We start from the raw sequence: 23,362 nt of genomic DNA on the forward strand, positions 1-23,362 counted from the left end.
CACCAGGGCCTTGATTCATGTCGAATTGCAGTTGATCAGTATTATATCCATCATATATTTCTCTAGGTTGATCTACGAGGACCACAATCAATTTCAAAAATCAGACACTGGCGACAATGGCAAGGTCCGGGATGTGTGCCATGCATGTATCCAAGTCTGCAATTGCTTCCTTTGCTGTGCTATATTTGTAAATGTTGCTGGCAAAAATAACGGAAAGTTGTAGTAGACATGTGAAACCCTTTGCTTTGCCTCTTGGAATTCCAATGGTGTCCACCTTCATTTTACTGGCATATACAAAGGGTCCACTCTCTGTGTTGGCGGCGCACACATATATTGATGACTATATTTTGGAATAGTTAAATACTCCTTCCTCCATGCTGGCTGTATACCAAAATCTTCCAGTTTGGGGTTGGCATCATCTGTGACAACAATGGCTGTATATCCCCCTCATGTATGGATTGGATTTGCCTTTCTCCACCTGCGAAAGCAGTAATAACTGATCATGAATGTAATAATTCTGATTTCAAGTAGATATGCCAAGTGCAGGTTTTCCAGCTTTGTATGTCGTGCCACATTTGACCATAATGTGCGCTCTCCAGCCAAGGGCAATAACTCTTCTAATTCTGGCTTTGGTGCTTGGAGAGGGTATAGTATATATGGCTGCTTCGTTGGAGTAACATCAGAATAGGCCTCTGGCAGGATCCGCCGAGTAGGTTCAAAAGGTGTTATTTGCATTCACTTTGAACATTAACTTTGGCTTGAGTAGAGCATTCCCTGCTCTGATTAAACCCTCGTATTCTGTAGAGACAAAGACTCAAGAATAGTATTATCAGCAAATGGCTCAAGAGTATCTTGGGATAGTCAAATACTCCTTCCTCCATGCTAGCTGTATACCAAAATCTTCCAGTTTCGGGTTGGCATCATCTATGACAACAATGGCTATATATCCCCCTCATGTATGGATTGGATTTGCCTTTCTCCACCTGCGAAAGCAGTAATAACTGATCATGAATGTAATAATTCTGATTTCAAGTAGATATGCCAAGTACAGGTTTGCCAGCTTTGTATGTCGTGCCACATTTGACCATAATGTGCGTTCTCTAGCTAGGGCAATAACTCTTCTAATTCCGGCTTTGGTGCTTGGAGAGGTATATATGGCTGCTTCGTTGGAGTAACATCAGAATAGGCCTTTGGCAGGATCCGCCAAGTAGGTTCAAAAGGTGCTATTTGCATTAACACTTTGAACATTAACTTTGGCTTGAGTAGAGCATTCCCTGCTCTGATTAAACCCTCGTATTCTGCAGAGTAGACAAAGACTCAAGAATAGTATTATCAGTAAATGGCTCAAGAGTATCTTGGGATAGTCAAATACTCTTTCCTCCATGCTAGCTGTATACCAAAATCTTCCAGTTTGGGGTTGGCATCATCTGTGATAACAATGGTTGTATATCCCCCTCATGTATGGACTGGATTTGCCTTTCTCCACCTGCGAAAGCAGTAATAACTGATCATGAATGTAATAATTTTGATTTTCTAATTCCGGCTTTGGTGCTTGGAGAGGGTATAGTATATATGGCTGCTTCGTTGGAGTAACATCATAATAGGCCTCTGGCAGGATCCGTCGAGTAGGTTCAAAAGGTGTTATTTGCATTAACACTTTGAACATTAACTTTGGCTTGAGTAGAGCATTCCCTGCTCTGATTAAACCCTCGTATTCTGTAGAGTAGACAAAGACTCAAGAATAGTATTACCAGTAAATGGCTCAAGAGTATCTTGTGATAGAGTGTGACTAACCTCTTGAGTTGGCTGTGGTGGAGATGGGTTGGGTGCCGGCAACTCCTTGGGGGTGAGAGTGTTAGTGAGAAAATCTAAAGGTTGAGGCAAGAAGTCTAGAAAATATACAATCGGCCTAAGATTTGTTAGTAGGAGGAGCACTTGGGTATGGATTAAGTAATTTACTTCCGACATTTGAAAATACAGAGGGTAAATTGGATTAGGTGATGAACTTAATGCTTCCTCTTGACCCTCTCCGGAACTAGGGGGTGGGTGGCTGGGTTTGTTGAGCTTCATAAATTCTTGTAGCTCAATGATATCCTCCGAAGATATGGTAGGATATTCAATATGTATTTTATCAAAATTATAAAGTACGATAGTCAGCATGGCTTCTAGATGTTTGTGGATATTCTGATATAGTTTAAGAATGCCAAAAGCATGATATAGTGTGTTGACTCACAGAGATTTAAATGTTGGTGAATATTATATACTTCTAACCACCCATGACTTATGATCCACTAGTAACTGCGAGCTACAACCTCGTAATTGGCCAGTCTATCAGGAATATCATCATCTGGAACAAACAGGTCTAATTTGTCGACACTGTTTTCTAGGATGTCTGAGTTTTGTAACACCCGACACCAACTATGAAGGTTGAGCATAATGGGGTGTAATGGATAGAACAAAATATCTTTTGGATCAGTAAGCACTAGGTCCCCTCGAAAAATTCCCATGATTATAGTAGGGTCAACACCACGCTCTGTATTTTGTTTAATAAGTGTTAATTCTCCTAGGCTCAAATCATCAGATGGATTGATAGAAGAAAATATCTTTTGGATCAGTCAGCACACTAGGTCCCCTCGAAAAATCCCCATGATTATAGTAGGGTCAACACCACGTTTGTATTTTGTTTAATAAGTGTTAATTCTCCTAGGTTCAAATCATCAGATGGATTGATATTATATTGTAGTAAAGAGAGTGTTAGTGTAGACAAAAAGAGAGTCAAAGTTTGAGGAGGGGCTCGAGGAGTTACTAGAAATGAACCTATCTCTGAGGCTCGCTCAAGAAGTAGTCGCAACTCGTCGGTAGGCTTTGGTCTTTCACTACATTCCCGGATTGCCAGTTGACGCTCCAATTCTTGTATCCAAGAATCCTTGGTGGTGGTGAGAAGATCTGAGATTCTTGCACCTTTCTTGCGGCATTCAATTCTTCAAAACGTCTTGTGGCCGCCTCCTGTGCTCGTCTGGCCACAGCTTCCATTTCTTGACCTCTAAAATCTTTTGAAGCCTTTCATGGGGCCAAGGCTTGACTAGCTTGGAGTTGCTGAGTAATTTGTAGCATTTCCTCTTTGTGTGTGTCCATCAACTTCTGCATCTCCAAGTTTTGGGTATTGATGGTCTCATTTAGTGCTCGTACTTTTTCTACATTTTCTTTATTTATTTGTTCTCTTTCTTGTTGAAGTCTTGTGGCCGCCTCCTGTGCTCGTCTGTCTGGCCGCAGCTTCCATTTCTTGAGCCTCTAAAATCTTTTGAAGCCTTTCAATGGGGCCAAGGCTTGACTAGCTTGGAGTTGCTGAGTAATTTGTAGCATTTCCTCTTTGTGTGTGTCTATCAACTTCAGCATCTCCAAGTTTTGGGTATTGATGGTCTCATTTAGTGCTCGTACTTTTTCTACATTTTCTTTATTTATTTGTTCTCTTTCTTGTTGAAGTTGGAGCACTCTTTGATCAGCATCCTTACGGGCTACAGATATTGATTTCAAGCTTCCTTGTAGTTCTTCTTCCTTGTAGTTCTTCTTCCTTAGCTTGATTTCAAGCTTCCTTGTAGTTCTTCTTCCTTAGCTTGGAATGTATTCTAGAACTCATGTAGTTGTTGAGCCGCCCGGATGCTTGCTTGTTCCTTGTTGTGTGCACTTCTCTTTGAATATGTTCTTTTGCCTGCTCCAGTTGTGCTTTCAAGTCTGTATTGTCCTTAATTCTTTATACCAAAGTTTGGCTGAGAACAAGATTATTACTTTCAAGTGTTTGATATCTTACCTCCTGCTCCTCGACAGCCTTTAAGCTTTTTAAAATTACATCTCTGTGTGTTGCTTCTGCTATTGTTAAATGCGTTTGGAGTGTTTGAACTTGATTGGTTGCATCCTGGAATTGCTTCCATAGTGTTGTATTTCTGTCATGAAGCATATGAGTGGTCAGGAGATGGCTTCACCACACCCTCTATTCTTGTTCCCAAAGAGAAGCACTTGTTCCCGCTTCTCCTTCCAATCCAGAGTGCGGCAACTATAAGAGACCGTCCAAGCCTTCCATAGTCTCATGAAGGAATTTCTTGTAATCTAGGTTATGAAGGAAAAACGTCTCTGGAATCCCCTCTGCATCATCCAAATGTTGTCTTTTGCTGGGGCTTGGTGTCTCCTCAATTCTTTTTCGCTTTCTTGTATCCAATCGTTCTTCGGGGAGTCCTCCTTGTAATGATGTGGCTTCTTCTTGGCTTTGGTGCTCTTCTTCTGGCAATTTTTCCTGTTGAGTCTCTTTATGCAGCTCAGCGGAAGCAGGTGTATCTGATGTGGTTGAATTCCAAAGAGGGGAAAGGTTTTTGAAAATCAATTTTGTCGGACTTGGAGGTGGGGTTTGTTGATGTGTCTTTGTTGCCGTCCCCTTTGGAGGTGCTGATAAGCTGAAAGTTGTTGCTTCTCGCTACCCTAGTACTTCCTAGTAAGATTCTATCTCTTGGGCTAGCTCGGCCTCTAGTCTTTGTGTTTCCTCTACAACATCAGGCATCATTCCCCTCATCTTTCCTTTAGTTTTCTTCCTTCTGCATTTCTTGAGCTCCTTCATGATTTCCTTTGTGTCCATCAATAAGGCTTGTCCTTTTTACAGCTCTTCAGAGGTAAGTGATGGTGGTATTATCTGTGTTGCCTGCTGCATTTGTTCTTCTTGTTCTGGATGTGGAAGAGGCCGTTGTGCTATATGATTCAGCATCTTTGCAATCAAGTACGGATTGCATACCTTTGATTGGTGTGCCTTCAGATAATTCTCCATTTCTTGATGGATATACCATGCCCAGTAATCCTCTTTTTCTTCATGTACTTTGGCTACTCTGTTAAGGGGAACCCTATTGTATCTGTCCACGCTTTCCTTGCATTATGAGGGACATGGCTCTGCATGCTTTTTCTGTCACCTCATCTCTGATGTTGTCATACTCAGCCTTGTTGGAGTTGTAAGAACTTTTCTTTAGCATGACGTCTAGGAGCATCTTCTCGTAATTTTGTGAGAGTGTATTTTAAGAGGTGGTGGTGATTGGAGAGCCTCCCGTATCAAATATTCTGAGAGTAATACCTATTTTGTGGTTCCATCTACTTTAGTCACCTTTCCCCTCTTAGTGGCCTTATCTCAGGACTTGAGGTACTCCGCACACAATTCTGTATCGATGGTTCGGGGGAGACATTCAGCCATTCGCTCTAGGCCACCAACTTTCTCTAGTTTGTCTTTGACCTCTGCATCCTCTAAGATCTGCAGCACTAAGGTTATGGTACTGCAGAGCTATCTTTCCATAAGTAGTTCGGACTTCCTTTTGCTAATGATGGAACCATAGAACGCCTATGCATACTGACCTAAATAACTTAATTTTGGGCCTCTTGTGGGTCTTTTCTTCTTTCTGCTAACTCATGATCCAGTTGCACTATCTTGTGTTACTGTGCCGAAGTTTCCTTGGCTTCTAGGTCACAGGTAGCTGAGGTCGACATATGTAAGAATGAGAAGAAGGTCAGTCTGATGACTGGTGAGAGCATGTGACATGCCTCGTTGTTTTCTCTTCTTCTTCTTCTTCTTCTTCTTTTTTGAAGTATGTGTAAGGTTATATTTTATGAGAAGTGTGTTAGTGGTGTGAGCAATTAAGGAGGTATAAATTTATAGGCGAGAAGGTGCACATTGTGAGAGTGCATGTTTATGTACCGATGGTATGAAACTCATGAGACTGTTTTTCATGAAATAGGTTAAAGTCGTGAAACAATATTTCCGTGAGATGTTAACTCCATGAGATGGGCTAAAACCGTGAGATGGTTTAACCCATGAAACAGTCTTTTCGGGAGATAGGTTAAAGTCGTGAGATGGGCTAAAACTGTGAAAGTGTAGGGTGTGAAACCCGTGAGACTATTTTTTGTGAAACAGTCTAAAACCTTGAAATAGTCTAAAAGCGTGAAAGTGCAGGGTGTAATCCCGTGAAACTGTTTTTCGTGAAATTGCAAGGTGTAATCTTGTGAAACTATTTGTGCATATACCCTGTTTTGAGAGTTAATTGGTGAGTGTAGTTTTATGTCATGTTTAGGTCAAAGGAACAAAATACTTGTATACAGCAATCAGATTTTGCGAAAATGTAGTACCGTGAGAGTGCAGGGTGTGAGTTACAAACGTGATTGTGGGGTTTTGTGAAACGATGAGAATGTAGGTTTATGCAGACAAGGAAAGCAATCAAACACACTTATGTAATTAAATAAACTCCTTGTATGAATTTCCTATCATGCAATTTCAATTATGTTCAAGAAGAAAAGAACCAAAAAAACAGAAAGAAAACGCGAAGGCAAGGCACAAGCTCCCACCTTAACTTGGATATGTCGATTGCACAGGCAGATGATCAGTCGGAAATCAAAGGCGTGGAGATGCAAGCTTGGGGGTCGCACATGATGCAGAATGACAAACGCATAATGCACGAAAAGGAAAAGAAATTTGATTTTATGACGCGGTCGTAGGAGTGGTGGGCGACTTCCTTAATGAAGTATGCCATGTGGCTTCCCATGATTGGTTGAAGAAAAAGTGATCGTTTCACAACGTGAACCATTGAGAACTGGTTCACGACGTGAATTGTTTGGACTACACGACGTGAACCATTTGGAACCAGTTCACAACGTGAACTATTTTGTACCAGTTCACGACGTGAACTATTTTGTAAAAAGTGCGTGCAAGGTTGATACCCTACATTCCTTTCATGCTCAAACACTCAATTATGCAATCAAAAGTTGTTTGAATGAAGTGAATGATCATTTTTTCATTTTAACCAGTTTTTACCTTGTATCCACGTTTGAGTAATGGATACCTTTGTACTTCCTTTTGTTTATTGCCATGGGAACCAAGGTGGTACTTTGGCACTTCTGGGCATTTGTTGTTGCAATCATTTTAACTCGGTGTGAGAGTGCTTGATCTTTCCCTCCATCTAACTGAAGAGTGCTTCTACTGAATCTTGTTGATTGGGATTTGTATCTGTGTCCATTTTTTGCACCTTTTCTTTTTTCTTCTCAATAACATTGCCTAGCTCCTCTATTGTGGTGGATACAAGTGGTGGGTTTGTTTTCTTTAGTTCATCCTATTGACTTGGCTTCTTTCTCCACACCAATGTTTGTGTATTCCTAGCATTTGTTTTAGCCGAGATTTGGTTTTGGTTGCTCTTATTGCTGTCCCTTTCTTTGTTTCTGAAGGTATTTGCAACAATGGGCTTTGGGTGGGATTTGGGCTTTGGGTGGGATTTGGGCATCCATATTGTTGTATTGCCATGGTAATAGCCTTGTGCATTTCTTATGAGTACCTTGTGGAGTGGGGTTTCATTTGGAATATTTCTGGCTAACATTTGAAGGCAATCTCTGTCCCTTGTATGTACTTTGAACTTTTTTCCCTAATTCCTTGATCACTCCCTTTGCATCATTGTATAGCTGGTTTTTGAGTTGACCCTTAGGCACTGATTGCTGAGTACCTAGTGACTTTGGCTTTTTTTTTTTGCGTATGGATTGTGGGGTTGATGTCTTCTCTGATACGTGAGCTGCTGTTACCGTCCTTGGTGTTTCCATATCCTCAATCATAGCTTGCTTCCCTTTGTTTATTGGGCTCCATATGGGCACATAAATGACATTATTTCCCTCGTTCAGTTGTGTCGTTCTCTTTTCCCATTGGATATTACAATTACTGGTGCAAATCCAAGATCGTCTCCTAGGATCATTTCTTCCTCCATAGATCCTGCAGGCATAACAAAAACCTTCCCAACCAAGGGATTATTTTTTATGAAAACATTAACACTTAGAAATCCCTAAGCTTTCGTAGTTGACAAGTGCACACTTTGTACTTATGCATTGGTGGCCTCAAGGTGTTGTTTGTCTAGCGCTACCCACGTCTCATATGAGATCAGATTATGATTTGATCCCGTATCTATTAATGCAATGCTTGTCGTATGACTTTTAGTCGTAGAGACTTTCACCCTGAGTCGTGCTGGCTCAGGGTCGAGTTGATCCTCATCAAGGAGGGTTAGTGAAGCCATGTTCACATACAGTACCCTCTTCTAGAGTATCTATTTGGCATTGGCATCTCTTGCCTGAGCTTCTTCCTGAGCTTGCTTAATTTTTTCTTTTGCGAGCTCCTTCCGTTATTTTAAAAGATGATCTTGCACGAGCATCTCTTGGGTCAATGGTCTAAAATATTTTTAAAGCTTGCTTCCATTGACGAAACCCTCCATTTGTACGCCCTCAATTGTTTCAATTCTAACTGACCCTTGAGGTGTGATTTCGAACACTCGAAAAGGTCCTGATTGTAAGATTCCTCCCTCCAGCTTTTGAGGCGTACAGGTGTAAGAACCTCCCCTTATGATCTTGTAATTATTTCTCTCTTTGAAATAAAAGAAAGATTCTGTTTTACCCTATTTTGACCTAGAGAGAGAAAATGTCTAAATGGAGATAGTCCAAAATTGAGATATTTTTGGATATAAAAATCCTCCTAGTGTCTAAAATGAACTTTCCAATGTGCATTTGGAATTAATTGAAAAGAAGTATAAAGGACCTTAGCCTAAGGGTCTAGATTTTTAAAAATTTTTGGATTATGGTCCAATTAAGATTCCTATGGACCCATAGGATCAATCCAAGTGTGGGGAGGAGATAAATCTAATTTATAAAAGAAAAACCCCCAAAAATGAGTAAATGCTCACATAAGATGAAGAGTTGACTAAGGACAAGGTTTATTAGTAAAAAACTATGAGTATTACTAAAAAAATGAGATATTTTGGGTATAATGATTCAATTTTGACACCTTGGTAAGGAGAAGGGAGCTCTTCAAGGAGGCACCTATTTCACATGTGTGGTGGAGTTTTAAACTCAAAAATATTGTGATATTTTTGTCTCTCCTCTCTCCTAGATCAAACCAAATCAAAAGGGAGCCAAACTAGGTCCAAATCTTGTCCAAATTCAGCCAAACTGAACTTGGAAAATTCTAGAAACTAGTTGGACTTGGTTAGAGGCCTCCCTCACCTATAAATAGATCCTTAGTCCTTTGTAAAAAAATATGAGAACTATACCATGCCAGTATTATACTCAAATAATGATATTTTCTATTATCCTCTAAAAATCCTCTACAAATTGAAGAGATGGAGCTTCTCTCTCTCTTCAATCTTCCTTGGAGACTTCATTAACATACCAAACCAATTGATTGGTTGGGGGCCTCTACTGTGATCAAAGAATCCAGTAATTTAGGAGATAAAGTGTGGATTATTGTCTTCTTTTTCTTAAATCTCCAAATGTTTCTTTTCTCAACCCCTCTCGAGCTTGAGAAGCATTAAATTGAATGGCTTTTGAATACTATTGAAGTTCTTTAATGTATTGTAATGAAGAAATACATAAATTTTTATTTATGCTTAATTTATAATGGTTTTTAAGCATTTCTCTCTCTCCCCCAAAGAATGGTCATTCCTATGACCTATTCTCAATTCGAATGAAGCTTCATGAAGCATTTCTCTAATCTAAACGTAATTTCTATGCTTGTCTAATTGGAGGCCAAAATAATGGCTTTTTAATACTTTTATACTATTAAATTTGTGGTAAAATTAAGAATCAATCCATAATTGGATAATGATCCAATTAGTGGTTATTCTAGTCACATGAATAATACTAAACTTTATTCTTTCAAATTTATTGAGAATTATCAGTAATAGCAGCGAAGCTATGGTAAAATTTCTAAAAAAATAAATATAAAAATCTTTTCATTTATATTATGAAAAGAGGACTTCCTACCATATTCTAGGATTAATCATCCTAGATTAATTTGAATGATTCTCATTATACTCATGAAAAATTTAATTTTTATGTATTGTATTTAAATTCAAAGATGAAATTTAGATAAATTTATTTTATCTATGAGAAATATTTAAATGTTAAAAGAGGAATTCCGATGACATTTGGAATTCCATCATTTAGATGGAAAAAGAGAAATTCCTAGCATATTAAAATTAATGAGTATTGTATTTAAATTCAAAGATGAATTTTAGATAAATTTATTTTATCTATGAGAAATATTTAAATGTTAAAAGAGAAATTCCTATGACATTTGAAATTCCACCATTTAGATGGAAAAAGAGAAATTCCTAGCATATTGGAATTAATGAGTATTGTATTTAAATTCAAAGATGAATTTTAGATAATTTTTTTTATCTATGAGAAATATTTAAATGTTAAAAGAGGAATTCCTATGACATTTGGACTTCCATCATTTAGATAAAAAAAGAGAAATTCCTAGCATATTGAATTTATGGGTATTTTATTTTAGATGAAATTACTTTATGAGAAATATTTGATGATAAAAGAGGAATACCCATGACATTGGAATGCAATTAATTAAATGCAAAAAGAGGAATTCCCATAGTAATTGAGATCCAAGAAATATATGGGAAGAAGAGAAAATTTTTGTATAATTCAATTTATGATTATTTATCAAAAGTGAAAATATGGGTAGAATTGATTTCTGTAAATCCCATGAATTCTTTTATTCAAAAGAGGAATATTGAATATAATTCAATTGAGAAATTGAGAATGAATATGAAAATAGTCGTCGAGAAAAAAGAACCTTTAATTAGGCCAAGGAATTGGTAAAAATTTAGAAAAAGTCCCATTATCGGGATCAACCTAGAAAAAGCTATTAAATGGGAATAGCATGTGAATAGATGAGATAAGGTGAAAATAGGATACGATAAGATGTGTATGGGATGTGATAAGATGAAAATAGGATGTGATAAGATGTGATGTAATGAGAATGAATTGTGGAAGAATGGATGTGGATGTGTATGTGTATGTGAAAGGATGTGATGTCAATGTGAAGGAATGAATGAGATGTGATGTGAGTCGGACAAGTATGAATGAATGATATGTGATGTGAAAGGATGAGATAAGATGTCATGTGAATCAGGATGTGAATGAATGATATGAGATGTGAAATGAATGAGATGAGATGTGATGTAAATTGAGATAGATGTGAAATGAATGAGCTGTGATGGGATGTGAATATGGGTTGATGCGAGTGGATGAGATGTGATGAGAATAAATGAGGAAAGATGTGATGAGATGGAAAATGATGTGATTGTGTAAGATTCCTCCCCAGCCTCTCAAAATGTCCAGCATATTCACCTGTAATCAATTCCCTCTTCAGAAATATAAGAGATCTTGTCTCTGCCTGTTTTGGCATAGAGAGAGAAAATATTCTAGAGAGAGAATATTCAGATTTTGAATATTTTTAAATAGAAAAATTTCTCATATTATTAAAATAAATTCCCCTGAAACAGAAATTCAGAAAGAACTTTCCAATGTGCAATTGGAATTAATTAGAAATGGGTATAAAGGACCTTAGCCTAAGGGTCTAGATTTTCAGAAATCTTGGATTATGGTCCAATTAAGGTTTTCATGGACCAATAAGATCAATCCATGTGTGGGGAGGAGATAAATCCAATTTTGTAAAAGAAGGTACCCAAAAATGAGTAAATGCTCACATAAGGTGAAGAGTTGAATATGTACAAGGTTTATTAATAAGAAACTATGAGTAATTTTAATAATATGAGATATTTTGGATATAATGATTCCATTTTGACACATATGTAAGGAAGGGGAGTCCCTTCAATTCTCACATAAGATGAAGAGTTGAATATGTATAAGGTTTATTAGTAAGAAACTATGAGCAATATTAAAAATATGAGATATTTTAAGTATAATGATTCCATTTTTGACACATATGTAAGGAAGGGGAGGGCCTTCAATGAGGTGCCTACTTCACATGGGCAAATTGAGTTTTTTTATCATCAAAAATTGAGATATTTCATCTCTCCTCTCTCCTCATTCAAGTCTAGTTCCAAAAAGTTAGCTTAACTGACCTAAAAATGGTCAAAAATTGACCAAACTGACTTGGAAAATTCTAGAATCAATTTGTTTGGTTAGGAGCTCAATTTTTCCTATAAATAGAAGCCTCCCCCTTGTTGAAAATATATAGTGTTTAAGGCATTGTTACTCTATTTCACCCAAGCCAAGAACTATGAATTTATTAATAATTCATTAGTTTTTGACATTTCCCTCTTCCAAAGATTGGTTGGCCACTCTTGTCCAAACAAGAGTTGAACCCTCAAACCATTAAGCCAAAGAAAAGCTTTCAAAGTCATTAGTAAGTTGGTGATTCTTCTTTTCACTTATTTTATTATTTTTATGGCTTTAATGGTTCTTATGTTTTATGTCTTCTCTAAAAATGTTATACCTCATTACAAAAAGGTATTTCCCTCTCTTTTCTAACAAAACCAACCATTCTCTATCCTAGGTGAATGGTTAATTGATTAATGTCAAGTTTTTTTTAATGAATATTATATTATAAAAGTGTTACTTTTAGCATAATTGAATTTCATGCATAGAGGTATGCATAAAAGATGAATATTTTATTATAAAAGTGTTACTTTTAGCATAAATGAATTTCATAGAGGTATGAAAAAAAATAAAATGATTATTTTATTATAAAAGTGTTACTTTTAGCATAATTGAATTTCATAGAGGTATGGAAAAAAGAATGATTATTTTATTATAAAATTATAAAGGAAAAAAAATAATTATTTTATTATAAAAATGTTACTTTTATCATATTGAATTTCGTGCATAGAGGTGAAAAAAATAAATATATTATTATTTTATTATAAAAATATTACAAGAAAAAAAAGATTATTTTATTGTAAAAGTGTTACTTTTATCACATTTGAATTTTATGCATAAGAGGATGCATAAAAGATTAATTTTAATTCAAAAGTGTCATTCTCATCTAAATTGAATCTATGCATAAGAAGATGCATAAAAGATTGATTTTAATTCAAAAGTGTCATTCTCATCTAAAGTGAATTTATGCATAGGAAGATGCATAAAAATTGAATTTTAATTCAAAGTGTCATTCTCATTTTAAAATGAATTTATGCATAGGAAGATGCATAAAAGATTGATTTTTATTTCGAATGTGTTAGTATCCTTAAATGGAATTTATGCATAATTAGATGCGTAAAGAAATCTTATATCAATATAAGAATTTCCCTGTATTCTATAAATAGATATGGGAAGGGATAGGATGTGATAAGAGATGTGATGAGATACTTATGAGATGAGTTAGGATGTGATAAGATGAGTTAGGATATGATAAGAGGTGTATGAGATGTGATAAGAGGTGTATGAGATGTGATAAGATGTATATGAGATGAGTTAGGATGTGATAAGATGAGTTAAGATGTGATAAGATGTGTATGGGATGAGATAAGAAGTGTATGTGATGAGATAAGATGTATATGGGCTGTGATAGGGCGAGAATGGATGTGATGTAAAAGAATAGATATGAAGGCGTATGTGATTATATGAATGGGAATGTGAAAATGAATGTATAAATGTGAATGTGGATGTAGAGGTAGATGTATGGGTGTGAATGAGAATGTGGATGCGGATGTATACATGTAGATGTAGAAGTATGGATGTGAATGAGAATGTGGATGTGGATGTATACATGGAGATGCGGATGTATACATGTAGATGTAGAAGTATGGATGTGAATGAGAATGTGGATGTGGATGTATACATGGAGATGCGGATGTATACATGTAGATATAGAAGTATGGATGTGAATGAGAATGTGGATGTGGATGTATACATGGAGATGTGGATGTATGCATGTAGATGTAGATGTATGGATGTGAATGAGAATGTGGATGTGGATGTATACTTGGAGATGTAGATGTATGCATGTAGCTGTAGATGTATGGATATGAATGAGAATGTGGATGTGGATGTATACTTGGAGATGTGGATGTATGCATGTAGATGTAGATGTATGGATGTGAAAGAGAATGTGGATGTGGATGTATACATGGAGGTGTGGATGTATGCATGTAGATGTAGATGTATGGATGTGAATGTGAATGTGGATGTGGATGTATGCATGGAGATGTGGATGTATGCATATGTGTGAATGCGGATGTGGATGTATGTATGTGGATGTGGGATTGGAGGTATGATGTGGATGTACGAACATGGAGGTGAATGTTGAATAATGAACGTGAATGCGTATGGAAAATAATGTGTCGTTGATATGAGTAAATGGATGAAAATGAATACACATTAAATGGAATGTGGATTAAGTAATGTGGATTGAGGAGGCAGAATGTGGAAAGACGAGAGTTCGATATAGAAACTGTATTTTGTGACTGTTTGTAAATGACTGTTTTATGTCAAGAATGCTGGGGAAGCATTTTGACCGTCTTGTGGATTAAGGTCATGGAGACCTAACTGATAAGTTGCAACTGCTGACGGAGAGTCAATGGAGGACGTCTCGCGTAGCAAGGTCAACTGAGGTCTTGACCAGCCTCGGTTCAAATCGTGAGCTTCCGGTACGGTGGATGAGGGACTAAGGAAGCGGCCTATGAGTGAAGCGCTAGGTCACCTGCAAAGGATCCTAGAGGGTGCTGACCATACAGTGCTCGGGCTCTGGGTCGCCGAAGATACCCACACGCGCATCGTGGAAGATATTGGAACAAGGAATAAAAGTTGTTTTCTGAAACCGGGCATGGATCTGGTTGATTGACCTTGCTGGTCCTCAACGGATGAGTCCATGGCTCTTTTATATGGATCTATGGGTTGATCTTGCTGATCTTCCCCGGAGATTCCATTATGTTATGTGAATATATTGCCGGTTACTATGAGCTAGGAACTATGGAAAAGGCCCCTCAGTGAACAGGTGGTGAGCGTTCTGGTTGCTAATGATGCCATAAGTATACCGATGAATGAATGACTGAAAATAAGGATTCAACCAGAGACTTTGAGGATTGTCATAAGTGACATAATGGTTTCATTAAAGGATTGTTTTAAAGTTAGCTGATGCTAAGAAAAAGGCAATTTCATATTGGGTGTGTAAGTGGTGTGACTAGTTTTATATTTGCATGAACTTCCGGCTAGGGGACCTTGGAACTCTTTTCCTTGGTACCCGGGACAAAACCTAACCAAATTCCTAGTTGGATCACATCACTACAGTGGTTGGGCGGTTGGCTAACCCATGGGACTGGATGTGGTTAGGTTGGACTGATGGATCCGTAAATCGAGACTCAATTTCTGTTATTACGATAGATAAAGTAAATCCCGGATAGTAATTGTTCTATGGATAGGAATCAACGGCTGTGCCTCTTGATGGGAAAAAAAGCGTTGATCCCAAAGATCCAAGTGCAAGTTTCTTCCTTGATCCGACCGAGTATCTTTATAGGTGCAGTCGGATCAGCGTGATCAGTAATGATCTTGACTACGTTAGAGTAAAAAGTTATCCTGGTGGAATCGCCCGTGCTTTCCGGGTAAGGTAAGTTTTTTCGGGTTCGGTTTTGAAAAAACCGACGGATAAGTCTATTGTCCGGATATCCGTGGACGAGGCCCCGAGTGTGGGACCCTGCCCCGTGCAAGAAGTGCTACTTCCGCTGCTAGTACCCCGAATCCATTGCGCGGTGGGGACAGGGATCTCAAAGTTGGTATCAGAGCGAATTTGGTTAATAAAGATCAACTGAGAATCCAAATATGTCAAAAATTTATCAAGAAGCACAAAAAGGTTGTAATTGTGTGATATAATTCATACAATTTGATATTCACACTAAAAATTCGTAAATTAGTAATTGGGTCTTCAGATGGAAGTACTGCAATTGTATGGAACTCTGACTTGCTTGAGGCCTAGACATGATGGTATTTACCTTATAGTTCCAAGTATCATGACTACCCGTATATACCGAGGGTATAACTGTGCAGCTCTTTACCGGCACTATATACGAGTAAATCTAAGACTTGGAATTATAAGCATTAATACTATCCAGTTGATGAATTCGAATGTGGTTGATATGATTTTTAATTCTGTTTGAGAACTGATGAATTGATTTGGATTCTGATTGAAAAATGATGATCCCTGAAAATTGGTTGAAATGTAATAAGCTGAACGAAACCTCAATGAGGATGAATGGGACGAGTCCCTGTGATGATATTCATAACTGGAATGATGATAATGATTTCAGCAAATCACTATGAGATTAGTGGATTGTGTTGTCAAATTGCTGCTGTTAACACTTGGCTCGTTAGATCAAGTTAAGGGATGACAATTTGAGAACTTGCTTGACTGAAATTTCCGTGGAGGAATGTTCCAAAAGAAATTTTTCGGTCTAATGGACCATTATCGTGTTAAAGATATGAATGTTATGATCTGAATGAATTATTATTCAATGATGAGTTCTATATAAGGGATATTTATCCCAGTATTCTATTGGGTTGACCTGAATATAAGGAACCCAGAATAAATTGGATCATAAGAAAAAGAGTTGTTCTCTACTTGCGAGATAAGGACATCTCGCATTTTTTTAAGTGGGGTAGAATGTAAGATTCTTCCCCCAGCCTTCAAGGTATGCAGAGTAAGAACCTCCCTTTCTGATCTTATAATTATTTCCTCTCTAAAATAAAAGAAAGATTCTGTTTAGAAAAGGAAGACCCTTTTCCCAGAATACTTCTCAGGAGCCCACTTGTTTTAAGGATTGAGAACGATGAGTTTAGAAGTGAGAACCGGTATTGTCATCAGTTAAAAGACTGCCCGACTCCTGCCATGACAAGGGCACAGGGAAGTCAAGAACCCAAATTCAAAGACCAATTTCTTCATACGAATCTAATCAGGGTCCGTCTCTCGGACAAGACTGCTTAACTCCATTAACTAGGTTCGACCCATTGATTAGGGTCGAGATGACCAGTCAAATGCTTGATGACATAGAGCAGCAAATGCAAACAATTCATAAAGCTATAAAAGTTGCCTAGGATTGACAAAAGCAGTAGGCAGATAAGAAGAGGACAGTCAGAGAATGCAAAGAAGCAGATATGGTCTTCATTCGAGTACGGCCAGAAGAAGTTTTTTATCTCTGGGAAGTATAAGAAGTTATCCCCCAGATATAGTGGGCCATATGTGATTTCAAAGAAAGTAGGTGACTTAGCCATACGAGCTTCTTCTACCTACTCATCTCAAAGTTCATGTAAGCCTTCTAAAGAAAAATGTGCCAAACCCAAATCATGGAAAGATGATAAAACTTCAGTGACAAGATATCCCGTTGGCTTCTAGGTTACGCTAGTTCCTTCTTTTATATAAGTCGTAACTCTTGTCGCTTGCAGTAATCTTACTTCCATCGATCTCCTTTCTTTCTTAATCTCTTTCATGGCGTGGCAACAAGACTTGGTTTTATCCATGATGATTTCTTACCTTCAAGACGCAAGCGAGTCTGTGAAGAAGGAATTTATAGAACTGTATGAGCACTCACTTTTCCCTCACTTGGGAACTTTTGTAGCTCAGACCAAATGGCGGACCTATCAAGATATAACTAGGGTAACACCGTGGGGTCAGCAGCACTTTCGTAACAATATCCGCTTGGCTATGGTTATTGAAGCTTTGGGTTTGTGTCCCCGATACTATTGCGTGATGAGTTCAAGGCATGGTGGATTTTCTGAGCGGGTCTTCTTACTTGCGTGTTTTCTTCCTCACCAGAAGATATGCCTTTATCCCAATTTCGGCTTGTCTCTTAGAGGTCCTTTTATTAGATCACCTCATACCAATGAGATAGGTACTGCAATAACCGACCGAATTATTCCCAGAGATGAGTTACCTTATACATGTGCTGCTTGTGAGTACTACTTTTGTGACCATATGATGGACGGGCTTATAGAATTGTAAAGAGTTCTTCTATCTTTATTGTATATGTTCCAAGAATGAATAAAGTTGAAATCTTTGTTCTTGTCTTGAGTCTTGCTCTCTTTGAGACTTTTATTGGTGGTTAATCTTAATTAAGCTTTCTCTCAGTCTCATATTCGTGCATCTTACGAAATTACCCCCAGTTTGCGAGATGAGGGCATCTCGCGTTTTTCAAGTGGGAGAGAATGTAAGATTCCTCCCCAGCCTCTCAGAATGTCCAGCATATTCACCTGTAATCAATTCCCTCTTCAGAAATATAAGAGATCTTGTCTCTGCCTGTTTTGGCATAGAGAGAGAAAATATTCTAGAGAGAGAATATTCAGATTTTGAATATTTTTAGAAAGAAAAATTTCTCATATTATTAAAATAAATTCCCCTGAAACAAAAATTCAGAAAGAATTTTCCAATGTGCAATTGGAATTAATTAGAAATGGGTATAAAGGACCTTAGCCTAAGGGTCTAGATTTTCAGAAATCTTGGATTATGGTCCAATTAAGGTTCTTATGGACCAATAAGATCAATCCATGTGTGGGGATGAGATAAATTCATATTTGTAAAAGAAGATACCCAAAAATGAGTAAATGCTCACATAAGGTGAAGAGTTGAATATGTACAAGGTTTATTAATAAGAAACTGAGTAATTTTAATAATATGAGATATTTTGGGTATAATGATTCCATTTTGACACATATGTAAGGAAGGTGAGTCCCTTCAATTCTCACATAAGATGAAGAGTTGAATATGTACAAGGTTTATTAGTAAGAAACCATAAACAATATTAAAAATATGAGATATTTTGAGTATAATGATTCCATTTTTGACACATATGTAAGGAAGGGGAGGGCCTTCAATGAGGTGCCTACTTCACATGGGCAAATTGAGTTTTTTATCATCAAAAATTGAGATATTTCATCTCTCCTCTCTCCTCATTCAAATCTAAAGTTAGCTTAACTGACCTAAAAATGGTCAAAAATTGACCAAACTGACTTGGAAAATTCTAGAATCAGTTTGTTTGGTTAGGAGCTCAATTTTTCCTATAAATAGAAGCCTCCCCCTTGTTGAAAATATATAGTGTTTAAGGCATTGTTACTCTATTTCACCCAAGCCAAGAACTATGAATTTATTAATAATTCATTAGTTTTTGACATTTCCCTCTTCCAAAGATTGGTTGGCCACTCTTGTCCAAACAAGAGTTGAACCCTCAAACCATCAAGCCAAAGGAAAGCTTTCAAAGTCATTAGTAAGTTGGTGATTCTTCTTTTCACTTATTTTATTATTTTTATGGCTTTAATGGTTCTTATGTTTTATGTCTTCTCTAAAAATGTTATACCTCATTACAAAAAGGTATTTCCTTCTCTTTTCTCACAAAACCAACCATTCTCTATCCTAGGTGAATGGTTAATTGATTAATGTCAAGTTCTTTATAATGAATATTTTATTATAAAAGTGTTACTTTTAGCATAATTGAATTTCATGCATAGAGGTATGCATAAAAGATGAATATTTTATTATAAAAGTGTTACTTTTAGCATAATTGAATTTCATGCATAGAGGTATGCATAAAAGATGAATATTTTATTATAAAAGTGTTACTTTTAGCATAATTGAATTTCATAGAGGTATGAAAAAAATAAAATGATTATTTTATTATAAAATTGTAAAGAAAAAAAATGATTATTTTATTATAAAAATGTTACTTTTATCATATTGAATTTCGTGCATAGAGGTGAAAAAAATAAATAAATAATTATTTTATTGTAAAAATGTTACAAGAAAAAAAAAGATTATTTTATTGTAAAAGTGTTACTTTTATCACATTTGAATTTTATGCATAAGAGGATGCATAAAAGATTGATTTTAATTCAAAAGTGTCATTCTCATCTAAATTGAATCTATGCATAAGAAGATGCATAAAAGATTGATTTTAATTCTAAAGTGTCATTCTCATCTAAAGTGAATTTATGCATAGGAAGATGCATAAAAGATTGAATTTTAATTCAAAGTGTCATTCTCATTTAAAATGAATTTATGCATAGGAAGATGCATAAAAGATTGATTTTTATTTCGAAAGTGTTAGTCTCCTTAAATGGAATTTATGCATAATTAGATGCGTAAAGAAATCTTATATCAATATAAGAATTCCCTTGTATTCTATAAATAGATATGGGAAGGGATAGGATGTGATAAGAGATGTGATGAGATGTGATAAGATACTTATGGGATGAGTTAGGATGTGATAAGATGAGTTAGGATGTGATAAGAGGTATATGAGATGTGATAAGATGCATATGAGATGAGTTAAGATGTGATAAGATGTGTATGGGATGAGATAAGAAGTGTATGATGAGATAAGATGTATATGGGCTGTGTGATAGGGCGAGAATGGATGTGATGTAAAAGAATAGATGTGAAGGCGTATGTGATTATATGAATGGGAATGTGAAAATGAATGTATAAATGTGAATGTGGATGTAGAGGTAGATGTATGGGTGTGAATGAGAATGTGGATGCAGATGTATACATGTAGATGTAGAAGTATGGATGTGAATGAGAATGTGGATGTATACATGGAGATGCGGATGTATACATGTAGATGTAGAAGTATGGATGTGAATGAGAATGTGGATGTGGATGTATACATGGAGATGTGGATGTATGCATGTAGATGTAGATGTATGGATGTGAATGAGAATGTGGATGTGGATGTATACTTGGAGATGTAGATGTATGCATGTAGCTGTAGATGTATGGATGTGAATGAGAATGTGGATGTGGATGTATACTTGGAGATGTGGATGTATGCATGTAGATGTAGACGTATGGATGTGAAAGAGAATGTGGATGTGGATGTATACATGGAGGTGTGGATGTATGCATGTAGATGTAGATGTATGGATGTGAATGTGAATGTGGATGTGGATGTATGCATGGAGATGTGGATGTATGCATATGTGTGAATGCGGATGTGGATGTATGTATGTGGATGTGGGATTGGAGGTATGATGTGGATGTACGAACATAGAGGTGAATGTTGAATAATGAATGTGAATGCGTATGGAAAATAATGTGTCGTCGATATGAGTAAATGGATGAAAATGAATATACATTGAATGGAATGTGGATTAAGTAATGTGGATTGAGGAGGCATAATGTGGAAAGATGAGAGTTCGATATAGAAACTGTATTTTGTGAGGGACTGTTTGTAAATGACTGTTTTATGTCAAGAATGCTGGGGAAGCATTTTGATCGTCTTGTGGATTAAGGTCATGGAGACCTAACTGATAAGTTGCAACTACTGACGAAGAGTCAATGGAGGACGTCTGGCGTAGCAAGGTCGACCGAGGTCTTGACCAGCCTCGGTTCGATTTAAATGGTGAGCTTCTGGTATGGTGGATGAGGGACCAAGGAAGCGGCCTATGAGTGAAGCGCTAGGTCACCTGCAAAGGATCCTAGAGGGTGCTGACCATACGGTGCTCGGGCTCTGGGTCGCCAAAGATACCCACACGTGCTGACCATACGGTGCTCGGGCTCTGGGTCGCCGAAGATACCCACACGTGCATCGTGGAAGATATTGGAACAAGGAATAAAAGTTGTTTTCTCAAACCGGGCATGGATCTGGTTGATTGACCTTGCTGGTCCTTAACGGATGAGTCCATGGCTCTTTTATATGGATCTGTGGGTTGATCTTGCTGATCTTCCACGGAGATTCCATTCTATTATGTGAATATATTGCCGGTTACTATGAGCTAGGAACTATGGAAAAGGCCCCTGAGTGAACAGGTGGTGAGCGTTCTGGTTGCCAATGATGCCATAAGTATACCGATGAATGAATGACTGGAAATAAGGATTCAACCAGAGACTTTGAGGATTGTCATCAGTGACATAATGGTTTCATTAAAGGATTGTTTTAAAGTTAGCTGATGCTGAGAAAAAGGCAATTTCATATTGGGTGTGTAAGTGGTGTGACTAGTTTTATATTTGCATGAACTTCCGACTAGGGGACCTTGGAACTCTTTTCCTTGGTACCCGAGACAAAACCTAACCAAATTCCTAGTTGGATCACATCACTACAGTGGTCGGGTGGTTGGCTAACCCATGGGACTGGATGGGGTTAGGCTGGACTGATGGATCCATAAATCGAGACTCAATTTATAATATTACGATAGATAAAGTAAATCCCGGATAGTAATTGTTCTATGGATAGGAATCAAAGGATGTGCCTCTTGATGGGGAAAAAAGCGTTGATCCCAATGATCCAAGTGCAAGTTTCTTCCTTGATCCGACCGAGTATCTTTATAGGTGCAGTTGGATCAGCGTGATCAGTAATGATCTTGACTACGTTAGAGTAAAAAGTTATCCTGGTGGAATCGCCCGTGCTTTCCGGGTAAGGAAAGTTTTTCTGGGTTCGGTTTTGGAAAAACCGACGGATTAGTCTATTGTCCGAATATCCGTGGTGGACGAGGCCCCGAGTGTGGGACCCTGCCCCGTGCAAGAAGTGCTACTTCCACTGCTACTACCCCGAATCCATTGCGCGGTGGGGACAGGGATCTCACAGTTGGTATCAGAGCGAATTTTGTTAATAAAGATCAACTGAGAAGCCAAATATGTAAAAAATTTATCAAGAAGCACAAAAAGGTTGTAATTGTGTGATATAATTCATACAATTTGATATTCAAAGTAAAAATTCGTAAATTAGTAATTGGGTCTTCAGATGGAAGTACCGCAATTGTATGGAACTCTGACTTGCTTGAGGCCTAGACATGATGGTATTTACCTTATAGTTCCAAGTATCATGACTACCCGTATATACCGAGGGTATAACTGTGCAGCTCTTTACCGGCAGTATATATGAGTAAATCTAAGACTTGGAATTATAAGCATTAATACTATCCAATTGATGAATTCGAATGTGGTTGATATGATTTTCAATTCTGTTTGAGAACTGATGAATTGATTTGGATTCTGATTGAAAAATGATGATCCCTGAAAATTGGTTGAAATGTAATAAGCTGAACGAAATCTCAATGAGGATGAATGGGACGAGTCCCTATGATGATATTCATAACTGGAATGATGATAATGATTTCAGCAAATCACTATGAGATTAGTGGATTGTGTTGTCAAATTGCTGCTGTTAACACTTGGCTCGTTAGATCAAGTTAAGGGATGACAATTTGAGAACTTGCTTGACTGAAATTTCCGTGGAGGAATGTTCAGAAAGAAATTTTTCGGTCTAATGGACCATTATCGTGTTAAAGATATAAATGTTATGATCTGAATGAATTATTATTCAATGATGAGTTCTATATAAGGGATATTTATCCCAGTATTCTATTGGGTTGACCTGAATATAAGGAACCCAGAATAAATTGGATCATAAGAAAAAGAGTTGTTCTCTACTTGCGAGATAAGGACATCTCGCATTTTTTTAAGTGGGGTAGAATGTAAGATTCTTCTCCCAGCCTTCAAGGTATGCAGAGTACGAACCTCCCTTTCTGATCTTATAATTATTTCCTCTCTAAAATAAAAGAAAGATTCTGTTTAGAA

The 23,362-nt window shown here is 37.2% G+C and overlaps 1 protein-coding gene across 1 annotated transcript in view; it reads right to left on the minus strand.

Annotated features, from left to right (window-relative positions):
* Positions 1 to 2,291: 2,291 nt before the first annotated feature.
* Positions 2,292 to 23,362, minus strand: part of LOC147635821 (uncharacterized) — a 30,804-nt gene continuing 9,733 nt past the window's right edge. The window contains exon 3 of the mRNA XM_086802027.1: positions 2,292 to 2,418. Within this exon, the coding sequence (XP_086658153.1) occupies positions 2,292 to 2,418 (127 nt within the window). The remainder of the gene's footprint in view (positions 2,419 to 23,362) is intronic.

Source organism: Cibotium barometz, chromosome 8 (genome assembly GCF_041138505.1).
Source record: "Cibotium barometz isolate CiBa-2024 chromosome 8, ASM4113850v1, whole genome shotgun sequence".
Taxonomy (NCBI): Eukaryota; Viridiplantae; Streptophyta; class Polypodiopsida; order Cyatheales; family Cibotiaceae; genus Cibotium; species Cibotium barometz.